General features: G+C 36.2%; 1 protein-coding gene across 1 annotated transcript in view; it reads left to right on the plus strand.

Annotated features, from left to right (window-relative positions):
- The first annotated feature begins 910 nt into the window (after positions 1 to 910).
- LOC148943632 (F-box/LRR-repeat protein 20) overlaps positions 911 to 21,237 on the plus strand; it is a 94,484-nt gene continuing 74,157 nt past the window's right edge. The window contains exons 1-2 of the mRNA XM_089101023.1: positions 911 to 978; positions 7,548 to 7,583. Coding sequence (XP_088957149.1) covers positions 916 to 978; positions 7,548 to 7,583 — 99 coding nt within the window. The 5' untranslated portion in view covers positions 911 to 915. The remainder of the gene's footprint in view (positions 979 to 7,547; positions 7,584 to 21,237) is intronic.

Genomic DNA, 21,237 nt, shown 5'->3' on the forward strand with positions numbered 1-21,237 from the left:
CATATTGATACTTAAAATGCTAGTTGACTGTTCCGATGCCCTTGTCTTTGGAGACATCTTATAGAAAACTTACTGAGAGTTGCGAGAGTTCTCGTGAAACTTATTCTATTCAGGTTGTGATAAACAGATTAGATGATATAGCTGTTTTATTGCTTTTCCACTAGTTTTTGCCAAATAAGTTATTTGAAAAATTTAGTGTCTGAACAACTATTAGTTGTGTTTATCTTAGGGTCATCAATAGCTACGATCTATGTCCGTGGCATTCTCTTCAGCATTTTCGGAGAAAAGAAAAGTTTCAAGCACCTGAATGCACTGTAATAATTCAGGTAATCCATTTTATGAAGAAAGGATGAAAAACTTTCAATGTAGACGAGTATTGCTGTCTCTTTTTTCTGTTTCTCAACAAAAAAACTGAAGGTTTTTCCTCTTTTCTTTTTCTGTTCCTTTTTAACGTTATCAACAAAGAATGCTCAGAAAAAAAAGAGAAGAAAGTACTCTGTGGAACGAGCTCCCATTTTATACAGTAAGCACCATTTGTGTTTTAGCGGGTTTTTAGGAAAAGACTGGAAAGTTGACAAGAGTGGAAGTGCTGCGCAAAGCTGGAATCAGCACCGACTAAGTAAAATCAAAATTTCCTTTATATAGTTGATCGACGGCATTAGATCCGAGATTTCATGTTGGAGAGTTTAAAGATGAAGGAAACTACGGGGGTGATTCCAAGCGACTTGGCCAATATTTTAAATTTAAAAAGGTTGTTGATATGAGCGCGAGCGACGCGAAGCGTCGCGAGCGGCAATTTTTTGAAAATGACACTTTTTATACAAAATTGACACTATTTTGCTACCCAAAGTCGCACCAAAAAAACCGACTGAGTGGCAACCCTGGTTCGACTATAAAGCAAATGTTTCAAACTACATGCAGCATGTCTTTCGACTAATTATGAATTTAATTACTAGTGCTAAAGCTACTGTCCTTGAGGTGAAAGTTTTTCATTAGAAAGGTTTTCTGGTGCCGTTTGGAAGAAGCTTGGGTTGTTCGTAATGCATGACTTCTCTTCTAAACCAGCTAAAATGCTTGCTTCATTCTTATCTAAGAAATTAAGCATACTTGGGCTAACTAGCCTAGTTAAGTTATTCAAGAGTAACACGTTCCAAAATTTTTTATTCATAACAGATTCAACCTTATTTATTAGGCAACTCAAATATAAAAAATTTCCCTAGCCTACCATTTTAAGTTTTTTTAATGTCATCAACAAAAATAGCTCTGAATTTTGCTATTTGAAACTTTGTTGTCAACTATTCATGGTATATTCCAATTCAGGGTATATATTTGCACATTAGAGGGTGGAGGTGAGTAAATTTCATGGTAAATTTGCAGTTGGCCATATAATTTAGCAAGGATAAAAGTGAAACTCCATTTGATGTATTTTTATGCTCTTTCATTATTCATATAAAATACCTTCAGGGCCCCTTTAAGGGCTCAAGATGCAGTAAATATTTACCAAATAATATTATTGAGTTGCAACTAAAGTGAATACACCCCATGATGCTTCTTTTTATGCTCTTTACAAATATAATAATAATTTTTGTCAGAAATGCATTTTAGCCCCAATTCCTATATATACCAATTCAGGGTAGCCTATATATTCGCACATTAGAGGGATGGGGGGAAAGTTTTAACTTACCTCTTATTTACATCAGAAATAAAATTACTCCCACCCCCTAATGTGCAAATATATAGGCCTACCCTGATTTGGTATATATAGGGGTGGGGATAAAATTCATTTCTGACCAAAATGATTATTCTATTGGTAACGGTCAATATCTACCAAATCATATTGTTGAGTTAGGACTAAAGTGAATACACCATTTGATGCTTTTTTTTTGCTGACTATGAATATAATAAGCATTTTGATTGGAAATGAATTTCAGCCCACCCCCTATATATGCCAATTCAGGGTTAGGTTAGGTTGGGTTAGGTTAGGTATAGCCTATATCGGGGGGGGGGGCTGGAATTCATTACTGATAGAAATGCTTATTATATTTGTAATCAGCATATAAAAAGGCATTGAATGGTGTATTCACTTTATTCCTAACTCAATAATATGATTTGGTAGATATTGACCTTGGTAACGAGCATAAAAAAGGGCATCAAGTGGTATATTCACTTTAGTTGTAACTCAATAATATGATTTGGTAAATATTTACCCAAGATGCAACTAGTCCCAGAAGCAATTCTTGAATTAGGAAAAAGCATAAAAAAGCATCAAATGATGTTTCCACTTTAATCTTAGTTAAATTATGTGGCCCAGTGCAAATTTGCCACAGAGCCTATCATTAACTTTCATTACAAAGGGATTTTCATTTGAATTGCATTGAACCTTCCCCCTCACCTAATGGTCAAATATATTCTTTCATTGCATATTTGTCTTGAATTTTTGTTGTTTTGAAAAACTGTACAATCAATTTAAAGAAAAGTGACATTTAGAAAATTTAGTACACATAGGCTAGACAATTAAAGTTGTATATTTGATCATTATAGATGGGAGTTAAGCTAATTTGCATTATAAATGAGTATTATATTTGGAATCAAGATGAAAATCTGATTCTAAAGGCATGTCTATTTCTTAGCTAGGCTATTTAAATATTCAATTTACCCAATCAGAAAATTTAGCCTATTGGATTTTAGTGCAACTCTCTCCTTTTAACTAATTTAACAGCAAATGGTAAACAATTATGTAGACTACCATACTATGGCTCTAAGGACACCTTTGAATTTATTATTGAACAGAGGTTTCTCTTCTTCAAATTAGTTGGCCTAATTTTACCCCAATATATTTTGGGATACTGGTATTGGTGCTAAGAAGATTTGCTGGTATCATTCCAAAGGTAGGCCTTTGTCTCTTTTAGAAAATATTAAGAATAGATACCAAAACTCAGAAGTAATAAAAAGCCCTTGTGATCTGCAGCAAATTTGTTTTGAAGTATCTATCTCTATTCTTCCCCTCTCCAAAAGGCATACACCTTTGATATGCCAACTGATTGTTGTAACCACATTTGTGATAAAGAGCTTGCATATCAAAGATTCTCAATAAAATTCAAGCTATCAACAGGTGACTTGTCATTTTCAGTGACTTCAACAGACGTCTGAATGATTCCTCACTGCTACTTGCACAAATACTTCTTGTCATTTCCACTTGATGTCCACCCTACCTAAATGTAAGACTATTATATGTTCATAATTTGGGACCAACCTCAAACCTTGATTTTGTCCTGTCTGATAATCCAGACCTTCTAACTGGTGGTATTATTTTCTCAGATGACATCCTATCAAGTGGCCATATATGTCTCCAGTTCACCATCAACTTATCATCTTCACAAAATAAAACCCTGTTGGTTTACAAAATTATCATGAGAACACTTAGGTATATTGTCTTTTCAGTACACACTTGATTCTTTGCTGATACAAATTAAAATCCCTTTCCTCCTTCTGTCTACATCTCTTTAAGGGAATCCCCTAGACCTTGATTGCTTTCTAGCTGAGTTGATGAATGCTCTTAAGGTTGCTTCTTCAGTGTCTGTGGCTTTGGCAAAGGTCAAAATGGTCCTGTTGACACACATCAGGGTGTTGCCTCAATAATGTTTACCTAGATTGCTTTTGCAAATGGACCACTATATGGAGACTCAAGTTTAATTTTGGGAATTGCAAGATTCTCCATTTTGGAAGAAATACCCCACAATGGGAATATTCAATGTTGTCAAATTCTAATGCAAGACAACTGATTTCCAAGAGTACCTCAGAAAGAGATTTGGTGGTTGTTGTGGATAAAGACCTCAAATTCAACTGTCACACTCATGCTGCAGTAGCAGGGGCTAACCAGACTCCTGCTATCATTAAGCAAACAATCACTAGTAGATCTCCAGCAATAATGACTAAACTCTATAAGAGCCTGGTGAAACCTAGATCAGAGTATAGAATGTGCATTGTCACACCAATTAATAAAACAGGCCAGATGGCTCTCAAATCTATTCAAAGACAGGCAACAAATTGTGTAAAGGGTCTCAAAGATAAAGATTATGGATGTTGACTGCTGAGCCTGAAGCTACCAACTCTGACATACCATCAATGCAGAGGCAATATGATAATGACCCATAAGTTGCTCAAGTCTGACAAAAAAGATATGTTTGACCCTGCCTGGTTGTCAAGTAAAAGAGGTTATTCAGCAAAGCTGTTCCACAAGCATGCAAAGACAAGAAAAAGAAACAATTTCTTCCACAATCAAATTGTAGGTCTGTGAAACAGTCTAAGCAAGAAGATAGTGGGATCTACAACGATTGATAGCTTCAAATCAAATCTTAACAAGGACTGGGTGTGACAAACCCATGGCTTGCTCAATGAGATGCAGCAGACTTCTCCCAGCCCCATCATCACTAACTGGCATACACTGGATTTGTCCATATTACTAGCAAGTATGATTTAAGGTAAAAGAGGAACACAGAAACATGGTTGGAAAGAGAATGATTATTTGCAAGATACCAACCTCTCATAAGTTTTGGTATTGGATGGGGCTGACTGGGATTGTAAGATAAGATATTCATTTCCAAAAACATTGATCCCAAGCCCTAAAGGACCAAATTCACATTTTGGAGTTGCATCCCAATTTGGGTGTTATTTGCATCCTGATTTGGGTGTTATTTGTTTTTGATAATTAATTCAACAAAAAATGAGTTCTGAAAAGCTTTCTGCTGTTTGAAAAATTGACAAGTTCAAATGGCAACATATGAGATAAGAAATAACCCCCAGCAGCTTTGGAAGAGAGTTTCAAATCTGATGATTTTAAGAGGATGTTTATCAGTTGAAATCAATTTTTAGGAAGTTTGAAGCAATGGAGATGTTGCATCCACTTGTCAATTGTATAACTTTGATTTTTGTATTCAGCATAATTGGTTACATCAGATTGTATTCTCAAACTTTCTGCTGCATACTGATCAACCAAAACCTTGGCTCCCTGACTATAACAGACAGAGCTACATAAGAATAGACACAGGTTGAGGTTTTTTTATTTACAAACTAAACACAACTACAATATGGGTATGCCCAGCTGAGAGAAAAAGAAAGTTTAAATAGGTATTTCCATCAAAAAAATTGATTCTTTTTTAAATATTATGTTTTGGTACTTGCAAAAAGCGCTAGATATAGCAGTTTCCTTTAAAATGAGCCATTGAATAACTCTCTATTATGTTCCAATGCCCCACCAGCAGTAGAGAAGGAAAAAAAGAGAACACATTAGTGCTACCCATGCAAAAAAGTAATGTTAATTTTAAAGAAATAAAATCAAAAAGAAAGGAAAAAAAGAAATATCAACTTCTCTCTTATGTGGTTCTCTGACTGTAATAGACAGAGCTACATAAGGATAGAAACTTGGTTTTATACACTACTACTACTAACAACTCACCACAGCACCAAGCTGCCTGAGGCCAACACAGCAATGCACACTCCTCATCCATCCCAATCTATTCAAAACCTCTCTTTACACCCTTCCAGGAAGTTACCATTTCCCTTAAATATTTCTTTATGATATCCTCCTACCCCAACTGTAGACAACCTGCTTTCTGTTTAACCCTTGACAGTTGGCCAAAAAGGACAATTTTTGGAAATCTGTCATCCTTCACCTACAGAATGTGCCCAATCCATCTCAACTTTTTTCTCATTATAGCTCTAGAAAGTGAGATTGAACCACACCTTTTTGTACAGCTTACTGTTTGAAATATGGTCAGTCAGCTGGGTGCCCAGAACAAACTGTAGGCAATTCCTCTGGAGAACATCTAGCAAATCTTCATCTGCTTTTGGTAGTGCCCGTGCTTCAGAACCATATTTGACCACTGGCATCACTGTAGCTTCTAATATTCTAATCATGATTTGTAGAATTATCTTCCTATTCTTCCAAACTTTTTTCAACTATGAAAAAACACTCTGAGCCTTGGCTACTCTACTTTTAATATCTTCACTGCTCCCAACGTCCTGACTAATAATACTACCAAGTTCAGTGAAGCTGTCCACCTGGTAAATCTTTTCATTACCCAACACCCTTTTCATCTTCACTTATTCCTAGCCTTAGCAACTTAGTCTTCTTAACATTAATTTTCTAACCTATTCTAGCACCCTGAACTTGAAAAATCTCTAAAAGTTCATTCATTTTGCTCATACTTACATCTAGGATGCTTAAATCATCAGCATAATCTATGTCCAGGAAAGAGTTTCCTCCCCATTTGATTCCGTGTTCTCCTGTTGCCTTTCCTGTGCTTCTTAAGACAAATTCCATCAAAATGATCTGTATAAAGGGGGAACACAACTGTGCTTAACTCCTGATTTAATACAAAACCAGCTGCTAATCTCATTTCCTACCTTAACTGCAGCAGCATTATTCTCATACATATTACTAATCACTTTACTGTATTGGTCTGGTATACCATACACGGATAAGAAATTTGCTCTCTTCTATCAACAGAGTCAAATTCTTGCTCACAACCTATAAAACTGAGGACCAAAGGTGTTTGACAACTCCATCACTTCTCAAATATTAACCTAAGAGTGAAAATTTGCTTGACACATCCTCTACACTTTTCTAAAACCACACTGTTCTTCTCTTATCTCTGTCTACAGCATCTCTTAGTATCATATTACTAAGTAATTTGCTATATTTTTGTCAAAAAATTGATTATATTGTTATTTTTTGGTACTTACAAAAGGAACTAGGTACAGCAATTTTCTTTAAAATAAGCCCTGAAACAGCTCTCTATGATGTTCCAATGCCCTGCTGGCAGTGGAGAAGAAAAAAAACACATCAGTGCTACCCCTGCAAAAAGTGATTTTCAATGTTTTTTTCAAGCCAGAGGACTGTAAGTTTCCTGAATAGCGTTTTTGGCTATGGCAATTCCAGTGGTGTACTTTTTGTTTTGACCCGTCACCATTTTTAGGGGTTTCAGCCTATTTTTTGAAGTTCCCTTAAATTTGTTTTAAAAATACTTTTTACTGTTAACACTAATTTTGAAAACAGTTACCAAAAAAAGAAGAATAAGTTGCAGAAAAAAGAAGTTTTGCAAAAAAAGTAAAGAGCCATATTTAAGCTTAAGACGATTAGAAATAAAGTCTTATTATAATTTAAACTTAGAGTTGCCAAAAATTACCCCACCCCCACCCAGATCCTCAAACATTCTAAGGGCTATTGTGTCAGTTGTGTTGTATTGACAGCTACATTTGTTTGAACAGACTGGTTTACTTTTTGAGAACATTGACGAAAAATAAAATCACTATAATGATCAAGATAACTGAAAGAATTAGTAAAAGTAAACTGAATGCTACCTTTCACTTTCAAAATCTTATGGAATTTATGGATATTGGCTTAAGCATGTTTAGCTTCTGATATTACATATGACCAAGTAGAGTGGCAATATTTTTGAAATACATCATTTGTTTTTATTCTCGCTATTTTATACATGAATAGATTTGTAGATCATAACCTTGCTTTTTTTTTTCTTTCGTTTTAGGCAGAGATGATTCCAATGAAGACCTGTACCTTTAAGGTAGCTAATTTTTTGTTTTGTTTATTGTAGCCCAACAATTATAGCATAGTAATGGTTCCTAGCCTTTAAGCACCAACGACTGTAAAAAGGAAATATGTAATATGATTTGTAGATGTACTTTTGCAGACAGAAAACGACCAGGAAAAACAAAACAGCTAACAATTTTGGCCATCAGTAATGATTGTGCATTATTGGTGGCATTGTCAGTAAACAACACTGTAGACTGTAGCGTCTGCTTTTTTGAAACATGATACACATTTCATACTGCGTATAGAGACTCTGAGCATAGACGTCAGAACCTTAGTTCAGTTGCTAACACTGTAGAATAAAAAAATAGGGTTTTCCATAGGCATAGCGTGATGTGTATATTAGAATCGTGCATGCATGAAGGCGGAGCATGAATCTTGTGTGGTTTTAAATGCGTTTCACTTTTTTTTTTAACAGAGAGTGTAGCCTTTGTCAAATACTGTATATTCTCTCTACTGTGATCAGAGGCAACGCTATAGCGTTGCCTGTAGTATAGGCCATATGGCTGCAATGTTTCATTATTATTATGTATTTTTTTTTTCCGAGAGGCACTTCATGTCGAAGGGGTCGTTGTATAAACGACCCCTTCAAAGGGGGCTCATCAAAGGGGGCTCATTCGATTGGAAATTGAGAGTTCTTGTGTCCGTTTTAAGGGTCAAAAGTGATTGGGAGGCAACTAACACCTTTTTCATGCCCACCATTTCCCCAAACACATCCAATCAAAACTTTGAGATAGCCATTTTAATCTACGTAGTTGATTTCCAGATAGAAAAGATGTTTTTGAGGAGGACACTCCTCCCACAGCCCTCAGGGAACAGGTTGTAAGTTATGCTTTGGGTGCATATATGGTTTTTAAAGAAAGCTTTGTCGTAGAAACTTCAAAAAGGACTCATTCGATTGGAAATTCAAGGGACTAGTGCCCTTTTTAATAGTCGAAAGTGATCAAAGGGTAACTAACCCCCCTCTCACGACCACCTTTTCCCCAAACACATCCAATCAATATTTTGAGATAGCTATTTTGTTCAACGTGGTTGAAAGTTCTGGAAATTAGGTCTTAGAGGATGACAACCTCCTCCCCCCCACAGCCCTCAGGGCAAGGGTTGTAAGCCATGCTCTGGGGGTATATTAGGTTTTTAAGGAAAGCGTTGTCGTAGAAACTTCAAAAAGGGCTCATTTGATTGGAAATTTAAATGGCTAGTGCCCTTTTTAATAGTAAGAAGTGATTGGAAGGCAACTAACACCCCTTCCATGCCCACCATTTCCTCAAACACATCCAATCAAAATTTTGAGATAGCTATTTTGTTCAGCGCAGTTGAAAGTTATATCTTTGAGCAGGTCACTCCTCCCACAGTCTTCAGGGTAAGGGTTATAAGTTATGCCCTGGGGGCATATATGGCTCTTATGGAAGGAATGCTCGTATAAACTTCAGAGATGGCTCATTTGAATGGAAATTGAAAGTTCTAGCTCACTTTTTAATCATCAAAAGATATTAGAGGGTAACCAACCTTCCCCACGCCCCTCTTTCCCAAATGCATCTGATAAAAATTTTGAGATAGCTGTTTTGTAAAAAATATTTCTAAGATCATATAACAAAAAGTCCGGTGTCGACACAGCCCCCCAGGGCCCGGGGCAGGCATTGTAAGCTATGCCCTGGGGGCATGTAAGATTCTTATGGAAGAGAAGCTCGTATAATGTTCAAAGAGGGCTCATTTGATTGGAAATTGAAAGTTCTATTCACTTTTTAAGATTCAAAACAGATTGGAGGGCACCTAGCCCCCCCCCCTCCACGCCCTTTTTTCCTCAAACCCATCCCATAAGAACTTTGAGATAGCCATTTTTTTTTAAAAATTAGTTCAAATACCATATAAAGAAAACTCCAGGGTCCACATAGCCCCCCAGGGCCTGAGGGCAGGCATTGTAAGTTATGCCCTGGGGGACTATATTGTTCTAATGGGAGGAATACTCGTATAAAATTCATAGAGGGCTCATTTGATTGGAAATTGGAAGTTATAGTTCAGTTTTTGAGAGTCAAAAGAGATTGGAGGGCAACTAGCCCCTCCACGCCCCTTTTCCCCAAATGCATCCGATAAAAATTTCGAGATAGCCATTAGGTTAAAAATTATTCAAAAGTCAGATAACAAAAGATCAGGTTTCAACACAACCCCCCCCCCCCCTCCATGGCCTGGGGGCAGGCGCTGTAAGTTATGCCCTGGGGGCATATATGGTCCTTATTAAATGGATGCTTGTATAAACTTTAGAGATAGCTCACTTGATTGGAAATTGAAAGTTTGAGCTCATTTTTTAATAGTTAAAAGAGGTCCAAGGGCAGCTAGCCCCCCCCCCACGCCTTCTTTTTCCAAACCCATCTGATTACAATTTTGAGATAGACATTTTGTTAAAAACAGTTCAAAGGTCAGCTAAAAAAAATTCCGGTGTCAATACAACCCCCCCCCCCCCCGGGCCCGGGGGAAGGCGTTCCAAGTTATGCCCTAAAAGTATGTATTGTTCTTATGAAAGGGATGCTCGTATAAACTTCATAGAGGGCTCACTTGATTGGAAATTGAAAGTTCTTGTTCACTTTTTAAGAGTCAAGAGATTTAAGGACAACTAGCCCCCTACGCCTTTTTTTCCCCAAACCCATCCACAAGTTTTGAGATAGGCAGTTTTTTGAAAATTGTTCAATAATTAGATAACAAAAACTCCTGTATCAACATAACCCCTCCAGGGCCCGGGGGTAGGCGTTATAAGTGTTGTCCTGGGAGCGTATATGGTTCTTATAAAAGGAATTTTCGTATAAACTTCAGAGAGGGCTCATTTGATTGGAAATTGAAAGTTCTAGTCCACTCTTTATTAGTCAAAAGATATCTGAGGGCAACTAGCTCACACTCTTTTTTCCCCAAGCCGATCCGATAAAATTTTTAAAATAGCCGTTTCATTAAAAATAGGTCAATGATCTGATAAGAAAAGCTTTGTGTCGACGCAACCCCTAGGACCCGGAGGCAGGCTTTGTAAGTAATGCTCTGGGGGCATATATAGTTCTTACGGAAACGAAAACTCCGGGGTTGACACAATCCTTCAGGGCCCGGGGTAACCGTTGTAAGTTATGCCCGGAGGGGATATACCGCTGTTGTGGTAGGGATGCTCGTATAAACTTCAGAGAGGGCTCATTTGATTGGACATTGTAAGTTCTAGTTCAGTTTGTAAGAGTAAAAAGAGATCAGACGGCAACTATCCCCCCCCACGCCCCTTTTCCCCCCCATGCATCTGATCAAAATTTTTAAATAGTCATTTTTTTAAAAGTAGTTCAAAGGTCAGAATAAAAAAAAACTTTGATATCGACACAACCACCCAGGGCCCGGAGGCAGGCGTTGCAAGTTATGCCCTGTGGCATATATGGTTCTTATGGAAGGGATGCTCGTATGAACTTCAGAGAGGGCTAATTTGAATGGAAGTTGAAAGTTCTAGTTCAATTTTTAAGAGTCAAAAGAGATCAGAGGGCCCCTTGCCCCAGCCACCCCCATTTTTCCCCAAACTCATCCAATACAACTTTTGAGATAGCCATGTTTTTAAAATAGTTCAAAGGTCAGATAACAAAATCTTCGGTGTCGACAAAACCCCCCAGGGTCCGAGGGGCAGGCGTTGTAAGTTGTGTCCTGGGCCGTATATGGTTCTTATGAAAGGGATGCTCGTATAAACTTCAGAGAGGGCTCATTTGAATGGAAATTAAAAGTTCTTGTTCATTTTCTCAGAGCACAAGAAAGATCGCAGGGCAACTAGCCCCTCCCGCCCTCCACGCCTTTGGGTTTATCGGATGGATAAACCCATCCGAAAAAAAATTCGAGGTGACTATTTTGTTAAAAATAGTTCAAACATCAGATATTTAAACTATGGGGTCGACACAACCCCCCAGGGTCCAGGTACAGGCGTTGTAAGTTATACTTTGACTATTTTGTTAAAAATAGTTCAAACATCAGATATTAAAACTATGGGGCCGACACAACCCCCCAGGGCCCAGGTACAGGCGTTGTAAGTTATACTCTGGTCGAATACATGGTTCTCATAGAAGGGAAGCGTATAAAATTCAGAGAGGGCTCATTTGATTGAAAATAAAAAGTTCTAGTTCACATTTAAAGAATCAAAAGGGATCAAAGGGCACTCAGTCTCCCCCCCAGGCCCTTTTTTCCCCAAAACCATCCGATAAACATTTTGAGATAGTCATTTCGATAAAAATAGTTCATACATAAGATATTAAAACTCTGAGGTTTACACAAACCTATTTTTTCACTTTCATTTTGTTACTTTGATACCAGTTTTAATACTTTGATGAACATTTGATTTTTTTTAAAAAAGTTTAATTTTGAAATAAGGAATTTTAAAAACTTGAAACTTTTTGCAATCAAAAACGAACAAAAAGCAATTAAAAATTATCCAAGCCTAACTCTCATTGGAGAGAAATACTCAGATGCCTTCTTAAAATTAATTAAAAAAAAACTTTCCGAAAAATAAGTTTTTCAAAGAAAAGTAAAGGCCATTTTAAACTTAAGCTCAGCAGATACAAATACCTTTTAAAATTCAAACTCAAAACGACCAGAAGTTACTATTAGAGAATAAATAAAACCCAAAACGAACAGCAAATAAAATAAACAATCAAAGCAAAAAACATACAACAAGTAATAATATAAATGAATAAATAGATCTTAAAGCCAGAAATGCTTAGATTGAATATGAAAATCAAGCTTAAAACGAAAAAAAATATTTTACTGTTGAAGTATAAATGAAACTTAAAACGAACAAAAATTAAATAAAAAATCAATGCAAACAAACATACAATAAATATTAATGGAAATGAATAAACAAATCTTAAAACGAGGACACTTAATTTGAATATGCAAATCAAGCTTGAAACGAACAAAAATCACTACGAACAAGAGTTTGGGTATCGCCTCCTTCTCTCACTGTAAAAGTCTAAAATTATAAATAATTTAAGATCTGTTAGATATTGCATATTATTTAAAAATGTGGACAACAATAGAACGAAGGATGATAATTTCATGAACAGAAACATAATCATATACGATAAAGTAAGAAAATTATTGGTTTAGGTAGGATATTGCTTTCAGTTTCGTATTCATTACAGGGCTAAATCTTGGACCATCAGGGGGGGGCAGTGGTGTCAAAGTGATCATGATGCTTAGAAAGGGTACCAAACAATGAATCTAATGGGACCATTTTTGTTTTATTAGCATGTTTTTTAAGTGTGATCATGCACTACAATGTGCCTTTTTCCATAAAAATACCAAAAATACGACATGTTTTACTGTACTTAAAATACCAAAAAAAAGTATTTTCAAAATCTAGGATGGGGGTAAAATACTCCCCTCCCCCTCGTCCCACAATTGACACCCCTGGTTTTTATTGCATCTCTTCTTGATATACATGCTAGTTATAAGTAGTTCACTCAAAATATTTTTTGTGCTTCTTCCTTACCTACCTCTCGTCCTATTGACGCTGAAAAATCAGAAGCCGAATAGATTATTCTCTGTGGCAACAGTTCAGAAGTAAATAGCGAAAGCCTTTGCCAAATTTGCCGAATTAATTTCCGTTTTTGTTTTGACGGCTCAACGTGGCAATACTGGTGAAACTGCTTCACTAAAAACACCGAAAAAAATATTTTCAAAATTTAGAAAGTAGGAGTCAAATACCCCCCCCCCCTCGAATTGACACCCCTGGTCGTTATTTCATCTTGTCTTGGCATAAATTTTATATTGTCAATAGTTTACACAAAATATTTTTGCGCTTCTTCATTGCCTAATTCTCGTTCTATCGACGCTGCAAAAAAGTCAAAGAGATTGTTCTGTGTGGCAACAGTCCCTCATTCGTATTTTTACGAACGACAGACTTTGTCAAGCTTATCGAACCAGTTTCCACTTGTTTTTTTTTTCACGGGTCAGCGTTGCAACACTGGTGAAACTTCTCACTAAAATACTAAAAAAGGTATGGTTAAAATCCAGGCTGAGGGAGTCAAATGCCCCCCCGGGGGGCTAGAATTGGCACTGCTGCTTGTTATTTTAGATTGTCTTGACATATGGTACCTATCATATTGCAATTAGTTTGGTCAAATATGTTTGTGCTTATTCATTACCTAGCTCTGTTTTATTGACGCTGCAGAATCAGAAGCCAAAGAGATTATTCTGTCTGGCAACAGTTCCTCCATCAGCTTTTACGAAAGAAAGGCTTTGTCAAATTTACCAAATTAGTTTTCGCTTATTTTTTTCACGGCTCTGCGTGGCAACGCTGGTCAAACTTTTCACATGGCTCGTAAACTTCATAGTATTGTAACAAACAATAGAAAAATTGTAGAAAATCCCAGTTTTTAGGCATGAATTGACGGATCTAAGATGGATCTGGGGGAAAAAATGTTTTCATTTTGATGTCATTGGTACTTTAATTCAAACCGGTTTGAACCGTACACAAATGCACCCAGGTACAGTAACAGAAATCGTCCTAGCGGGGGGGGGGGGTAAAACTATCCCCCTTCCCCCACGAAAAAAGAAAAGGGGAAATGAGAAGCGTTTGATGGTCAAGCATCCCCCACAAGAAGTTGACAGATGAAATATTTTTGAAACTTGGCCTGAAATGAATGTTTGTTTTTCATCAGTTTCAGATATCCATCTGGCAAAAATATTCAACAAGTCATTCACCCTTCTTGAAAAGTAAAATATTAGGGTGTGTACAGTTTTGATTAAAAATAAAGGGATTTTCTGTAGCCTTACAGTCACTTCAGTCAACTTTCTGTGTTCAAAATCTTTTTGATTGCAGGATTCGTAATTTAGTTCCAAATATTTGGTAATAATTGGTATTATTACCAATTGGTATTGGTATATGAAAAACCCTCTTGTACTCTATATGTTATTAATGATAAGGATTGTACCGATTTTCTGTAACTAGAAACTGTAAGCTCTCTTTGGTGCGTCACCCCTAGCTGTAAAGCTGCTATATTAGAATACTAACCCCGACCCATAGAGCTATTATTTGAAAAAAACTACGTTTTCTAAAGAGTTAAAGAGGCTGAGTCACAAGTTCGAAGCTTAAAACGTACAGGGATTAGAAGGTACAGTTGGGGGGCTGCCGCCCTCCAAACCCCCGCTTTCGCAGCCTTTAAATAAAAAAAATTTTTTTTTAACTGAAAGTAAGGAGCAACATTAAAACTTAAAACGAACAGAAATTATTCCGTATATGAAAGGGGCTGTGCCCTCCTCAACGCCTCGCTCTTTACGCTAAAGTTTTTATTGTTTAAAAAAAAGAGCTGTGAGAAAGTCAAACTTTAGTGTAAAGAGCGAGGCATTGAGGAGGGCACAGCCCCTTTCATATAAGGAATAATTTCTGTTTGTTTTAAGATTTAATGTCGCTTCTTACTTTCAGTTAAAAATTTTTTTATTTATTCAAAGGCTGCAAAAGTGCGGGGTTTGGTGGGCGGCAGCTCCCCAACTATACCTCCTAATCCCTGTACGTTTTAAGGTTCGAACTTGTGACTCAGCCTCTTTAACTCTTTAGAAAATGTAGTTTTTTTCAAATAATTTCTGCACATTTTTGTACAGTTTATTACTTATTATTGCTTGACTAACTGTTAGATGATTGTGTATTATTCTTTTCTTTCTCGACAGGGTGTTTTAAGGGTCGACCTTGTAACTCAGCCTCTTTAACTCTTTAAAAAACGTAATTTTTTTCAAATAATTTAAAAAAGAAACTGAGTTTCTTTTTTAAACTTTATATTCAGTATATAAAAAATTTCCTCTGCCGGGGAATCGAACCCGGGTCTTCCGCCTGACAGTCAGGAGTATCGACCGTTGTACTAAAGAGTCACAATTGAAATTGTTTTATATTATGGGGAATCTATTTTTGACGCAAGCAAATACCCACAAAACTTGATATTTGGTTTTTGGAAAAAAGTGAAAGAGTCATCAGATTGAGCTGCAATTTTGAGAATAAGCTCCCAGGCCCCAGGAGAACTTATCCTCTAAATGTCAGCTCGCTCAGACAAAGTTAAAGGGGGGCTTTGGTGGGAAAAATTAACATGGGCTCTTATATGAAAACGAGGTTTTTCGTAAATGTAAATTCGGGGGATAGTTTTTTCGGTCTAAAAATATCAAAAGGCCCTAACAGGTCGAATTCTGCTTCGAATGATTCCTCATTCACCCGGATCAGTTGCCAACTGTGGCCTGTAGGCGTCTATAACAAAAAAAAAGAGAAATGAACTTTAAGTGGCTATATTTGGTTTTTGGAAAACAGGGAAGGAGTGATCGGATTGAGCTGAAATTTTGAGGATTAGCTTCTGGGCCCTAGGATAGCTGAACCTCTATATTTCAACCCAATCAGACAACGTTAAAGGGGGGGCTGTGGTCGGAGGGTCGAAACTTCCGGCCCACTTTTACCCATGAAGATAAAGTCGGAGGGGGGTGAAACTTTGCGCGTTTCTTAGTTTGAGGTTGGGCTAAATAATGCGATTACCGCTGTCTCTCTGCGACCGCTAGGACCGGAAATCGCTTAACATTGTGGTGGGTCGCCTCTTTATAGAGGCACAAGTGTGCCTCCTTGATGAAACATTTAACCTATAACTCCCGCACCTAAGCGCAATTGAACTTGCATAACAAACTGACTCAAATTCTGTTGTTTGTTGCTGAAAAATTCGATTCCTAGCCCCCTCATTCAACTGCAATTCATGGTTTTAACTCAACAGTATGAATTTAATTGAATTTTACAATTCTGAATAATATGAATGAACGAACTAATTTTTTTACTCAGCTCATAGATCAGTACAATATAGCCACAAAATTCTAGACACCCAAGCAGAGAGTTGGGCTGGTAATTAATTGTTGGATTCAACAAATATAAGAATTAGTTTTCAACACAAAAAAGGCAAATGAATAAATAAATAAGAAGTGGACATTGTCCGTTTATTTTGACTGAACTTCTGTACATTCTTTGGAAAATTAGGTAAAAAACATTGTTTTTTAATGAATGTGAAGAGCGGGATTATAACTTAAAATGAACCAAAATAATCCCTGTGTATGAGGGAGACACACCCCCCCTCCTGCTCAACCCCAGAATCTTTATGTTAAATTTTTGCTAAAAGCTTTATGAATAAAAAATTAATGAAACAACCAATTGGTATTTAGAAGTATTTTGTTTACCAATTACCTTGTATTCAACCTTAATTGTTTTTTTTTTGTTTTTTACAGCAAGTACTTATCATTACGCTTTCATTCTTAATATTTTGTGGAAAAGAAAAATGTTTATCCCATTCCACGTGTTCGAGCATTCGTCCTAAAGATACGTCCTTAACGACAATCCTACATCTGTAACTTGCGCACAGAGGATAAAATGTTTATATCACTGGATTCATTATTCCCAGGTCAATCCATTCACCGAACCAGAATTATAATATTACTTTAACTTTCTCCTAGGGAAGATTTCAAACTTGCTTTAAAAATAGGAAATTGTTGTTTTCTGAAAAAATTTTAACCATTTTTCAAAGTAACTTCAATCTAAGACACCATGTACGCCAAATTTAAAAAATTTAATTTGGCGAATGTATAGAATTGATTGTGATCTATAGAAAAATATCAAAATTGTCTTTATTCGTCTATATATGAAAACCATAAGAGAGCAAAAAAATAACATACTATATGTTGCTCAGAGAACATAAACCTTAAGGCATTGGAGCCAAAATTCAAAATTTTGTGTTAAAAAGTAAAGGGATCAGGCATTTAGCCTCATCATATTCAAATATTTTTTTCTTTTGTTTTAACTTTTAATATTGCTCTTTACTTTCATTTGAAAGAACTTGCTTTTTATTTGAATTGATTTTGTTTTTAATCCACTATTAATCTTTGTTCTTTAGGTGAGGGGGGTTCATTACCCCCAAGCCCCACCTTTTTACGGTAGCTGCAACTTTAAGATAACAATGCTTTAAGAACAAAGGCTTATTTAGGTGTACTTTATTTTCTTCAAAATAAAGAATAATTTCCCTAAATATGAAAGAAGCAAACGCTCTTACTTTAAATTAAACTAGAACTCTCGATTTCTCAAAAGGCACTAGAACTCTTGATTTCCTATCGAATGCGCTCCCCTCCGAAGTTCATGCGGCGGCCCATATAAACTGCCTCTGGAAAAAAAAAATTAATAAAACATTGGAGCCGTATGGCCTTTACTATAGGCAACGCTATAGCGTTGTCTATGATGAAACGTAGGATTTTAAGTTATAAGAATTTTGTGTTAAAAAGTAAAATTTTGTAAAAATTTTAAGTAAAAAATTTAAAATTTTGTGTTAAAAAGTAAAGGGATCAGGCATTTAGCCTTATCATATTCAAATATTTTTTTCTTTTGTTTTAACTTTTAATATCGCTCTTGACTTTCATTTGAAAGAACTTGCTTTTTATTTGAATTGATTTTGTTTTTAATCCAGTATTAATCTTTGTCCTTCATGTGATGGGGGTTCATTACCCCCGAGCCCCACCTTTTTACGGTTGCTGCAACTTTTAGATAACAATGCTTTAAGAACAAAGGCTTATTTAGGTGTACATTATTTTCTTCAAAATAAAGTATAATTTCCCTAAATATGAAAGAAGCAAACGCTCTTACTTTGAATTAAACTAGAACTCTCGATTTCTCTAAGGTCACTAGAACTCTCGATTTCCTATCGAATGCGCTCCCCTCCGAAGTTTATGCGACGACCCATATAACCTGCCTCTGGAAAAAAAATTAATAGAACATTGGAGCCGCATGGCCTTTACTATAGGCAACGCTATAGCGTTGTCTATGATGAAACGTAGGATTTTAAGTTATAATACAAATCCTAAAGCGAGTTCGTAGTTCTAATACTAATAAGATTCCTTCATTTCGAACTTGTCTAAAAAATTACTTATCTTTTGTCTTTTCAGATCCAAAACGACAGTCATTGTGCAGAAGTGATGCCAAATTGAACGAAAAAAAAAATACATTGCATTTTTTTACTTTTATACTGTTAAAAGTGTCCTTAAAAGGCTTGCTTTTACCGTACCAAAACTCCTATATTTTTTTTTTTTAGTAAAGCGATAGTTTTCTGCAATCCTACAAACATAGGCAAATATCACCAGTTGATTTGTTTGCATTCGTTTTATTGATATGTGTTAGATAGGCTGCGAAGTAATAATTTTTGTTCGTTTTAAGTTTCAACTTCACTTTTTATTTCCCTCGGAAAAACTTTGTGTTTTTAAATTAATGTATTTCATGCACTTGACATGCCAACAAGAGCAAAATTCTCCCTGGTTGATGTTGTGCTAAGCTTGTATAAGAAGTAGATGACCTATTTCCTTGATGATAGACTTCAAAGGCGGTATATTTGTATAAATATTAATGAGGAAGCGCAATGGACCACTATTTTTCGCGTTTTTTACATTAAAAACGAGCTGGGATTGATTAAAAGAATCATCTGGTCGAAGTAAAGAGCGAAATTGAAGCTTAAAACGAGCGATAGTTTTAAAATAACTTAATGTAATACAGTTTTCTCTCCAAATTATGGGGGGGGGGGATAGAAACTGTCCCCTCTCCCCCTCCAAACGACACCACTGTCAATATTCGACTGGTAACTATGAAGAATGTCACGAAAAGAAGCATGAAGAGGTTGTGAGTCTGCAGGAAAAATTTGAAGAAAAATGATCATACTAATCAGACATGTTAATCTATTCTAATTGAAGGGAATATGAACGAGCACGTTTAGTGACTTGTTTCAAGAGAAGTGAAGGAATGCTCTGGATAGATAGATATTTCACAAACGTGTTTTTTTTTCTTTTTTTCATTCTCCAACAGCCTTATGGAAAGCAAAATTTTTTGGATTTCAATAGTTCAGATGCTACACTAGAACGAGACCTGTCATACTCAAACCATACATGATACCAGTCACGATGTTGGAGCTTTACTTTGCAGCTGAGTGTTCTGATGGTGACTGAAGATACAACACAAGACTCGGTAACTTTTAAACAATGCACTATCTCCGCCAGATAACAATCTAGATTTATAGGTTGTCTTTAGTGCAGGAGATAGCAGGTAATATGGGACCTTGATCTTCCAAAGGTGGCAATCTAAAATGTCACGGAGTAACTTGATATCCATGTTTTTCCAGCACATCTTTGTAATAAAATTTTGGTTAGTTAAAGGTTCACTTGTCGTCACCGAAATCATTAAGGAAAATTCAAGATGAGGCTAGTCATTGAGCTAGAAATCAAAAGCCAGTTTTTTTTTTGCATACATTGTCCCCATTCCTTTGTTAGAGTTTTGTTACTATTAGCGCAAGTTTCTATTTGCTTGTAGTTTGTTACCAGGTACTGTTCGACAAGACATTCCTTTTTGTTGATCACTGACTATAGTCCAAAGATTTCCCCCCTGTTTCTATATAGTTTCAAGTATGTTTTTTTAAAGCAGGGCGAATACTGGTTCAGTCTTTTCAGTAAGATTTTGTTAGTGGGCCCTCTAACTTGCATGATATATAGATGGTATTACTGACAGGCCAAATCTAATTTTGTTAAATGAAAGTGACTTCTTAATCTTGTGTAATTAAATCTATTGATTCCATAAACTATATCTGAAATTCAAAGGGATAGTGCCCTTTTTAATAGTCGAATGTGATTGGAAGGCAACTAACCCCCCCCCTCCCCTCACAACCACCTTTTCCCGAAGGCAAGGCGAATACTTCTTCTGTCTCTTCAGTAAGATTTTGTTAGTAAGCTTGCATAATGTATAGATTGTATTACTGAAAGGCCAAATCTAATCGCGCTGCCTAAATAAAGAACGATGTTGGCACAATGTATTATTTTTTTTTTCCTTTAGACCAGGGCACTTCGTATCGAAGGAGTTGTCGTAGAAACTTCGAAAAGGGCTCATTCGATTGGAAATTGGAGTAGTTTATGCCATTTTTAATAGTCGAAAGTCAGTGGAGGGTAGCTAACCCCCCTCTCACGCCCAACTTTTTCCCAAGGCAAGGCGAATACTTCTTCAGTCTCTTCAGTAAGATTTTGTTAGTGGGTTCTGTAACTTGCATGATGCATAGATGGTATTACTGACAGGCCAAATCTAATTTTGTTTAATGAAAGTTAATCCTTAATCTTGTGTAATTAAATCTATTGATTCTATAAACTATATTTGAATTTTTTCCACCGTTTTTTTTTTTCCCATGATTAAAGCAATCTTTTCTCAATAGACTATTTTGAACTAAAACAAAGCTTACCTACTATATAAGTTGTCCAGATGGAAACCTGTAAGCCAATTATAAAACGTTTTGTTTTCGTTCTGGCACTGACAGTTTCTGCATTATTCACATATGTTTTTTTCTTGGAAATTTTGGCGTTTTGGGGGAAATCAAAGTATTAAGCAAGCCTGTGGGTCCTAGAAACCACCAGGTTACATTTTAAGGTATAAAAAGATCCAGAATTAAGGCAAAATATGTTAAAAAGACGCAACAAGAACTCTGAGGCTGAAACACGAAATCGACATAGAGCGCTTGATTGGACTTACTCGTGATCATTGCTTAACAGGGAAGGATAAATTTTGTTCACCATTTTAAGTTATTGCTATCCTTTCTATCTCACATGCT

Source organism: Artemia sp. Qi Xiang Cuo, chromosome 15 (genome assembly GCF_049724085.1).
Source record: "Artemia sp. Qi Xiang Cuo chromosome 15, ASM4972408v1, whole genome shotgun sequence".
Classification (NCBI taxonomy): Eukaryota; Metazoa; Arthropoda; class Branchiopoda; order Anostraca; family Artemiidae; genus Artemia; species Artemia sp. Qi Xiang Cuo.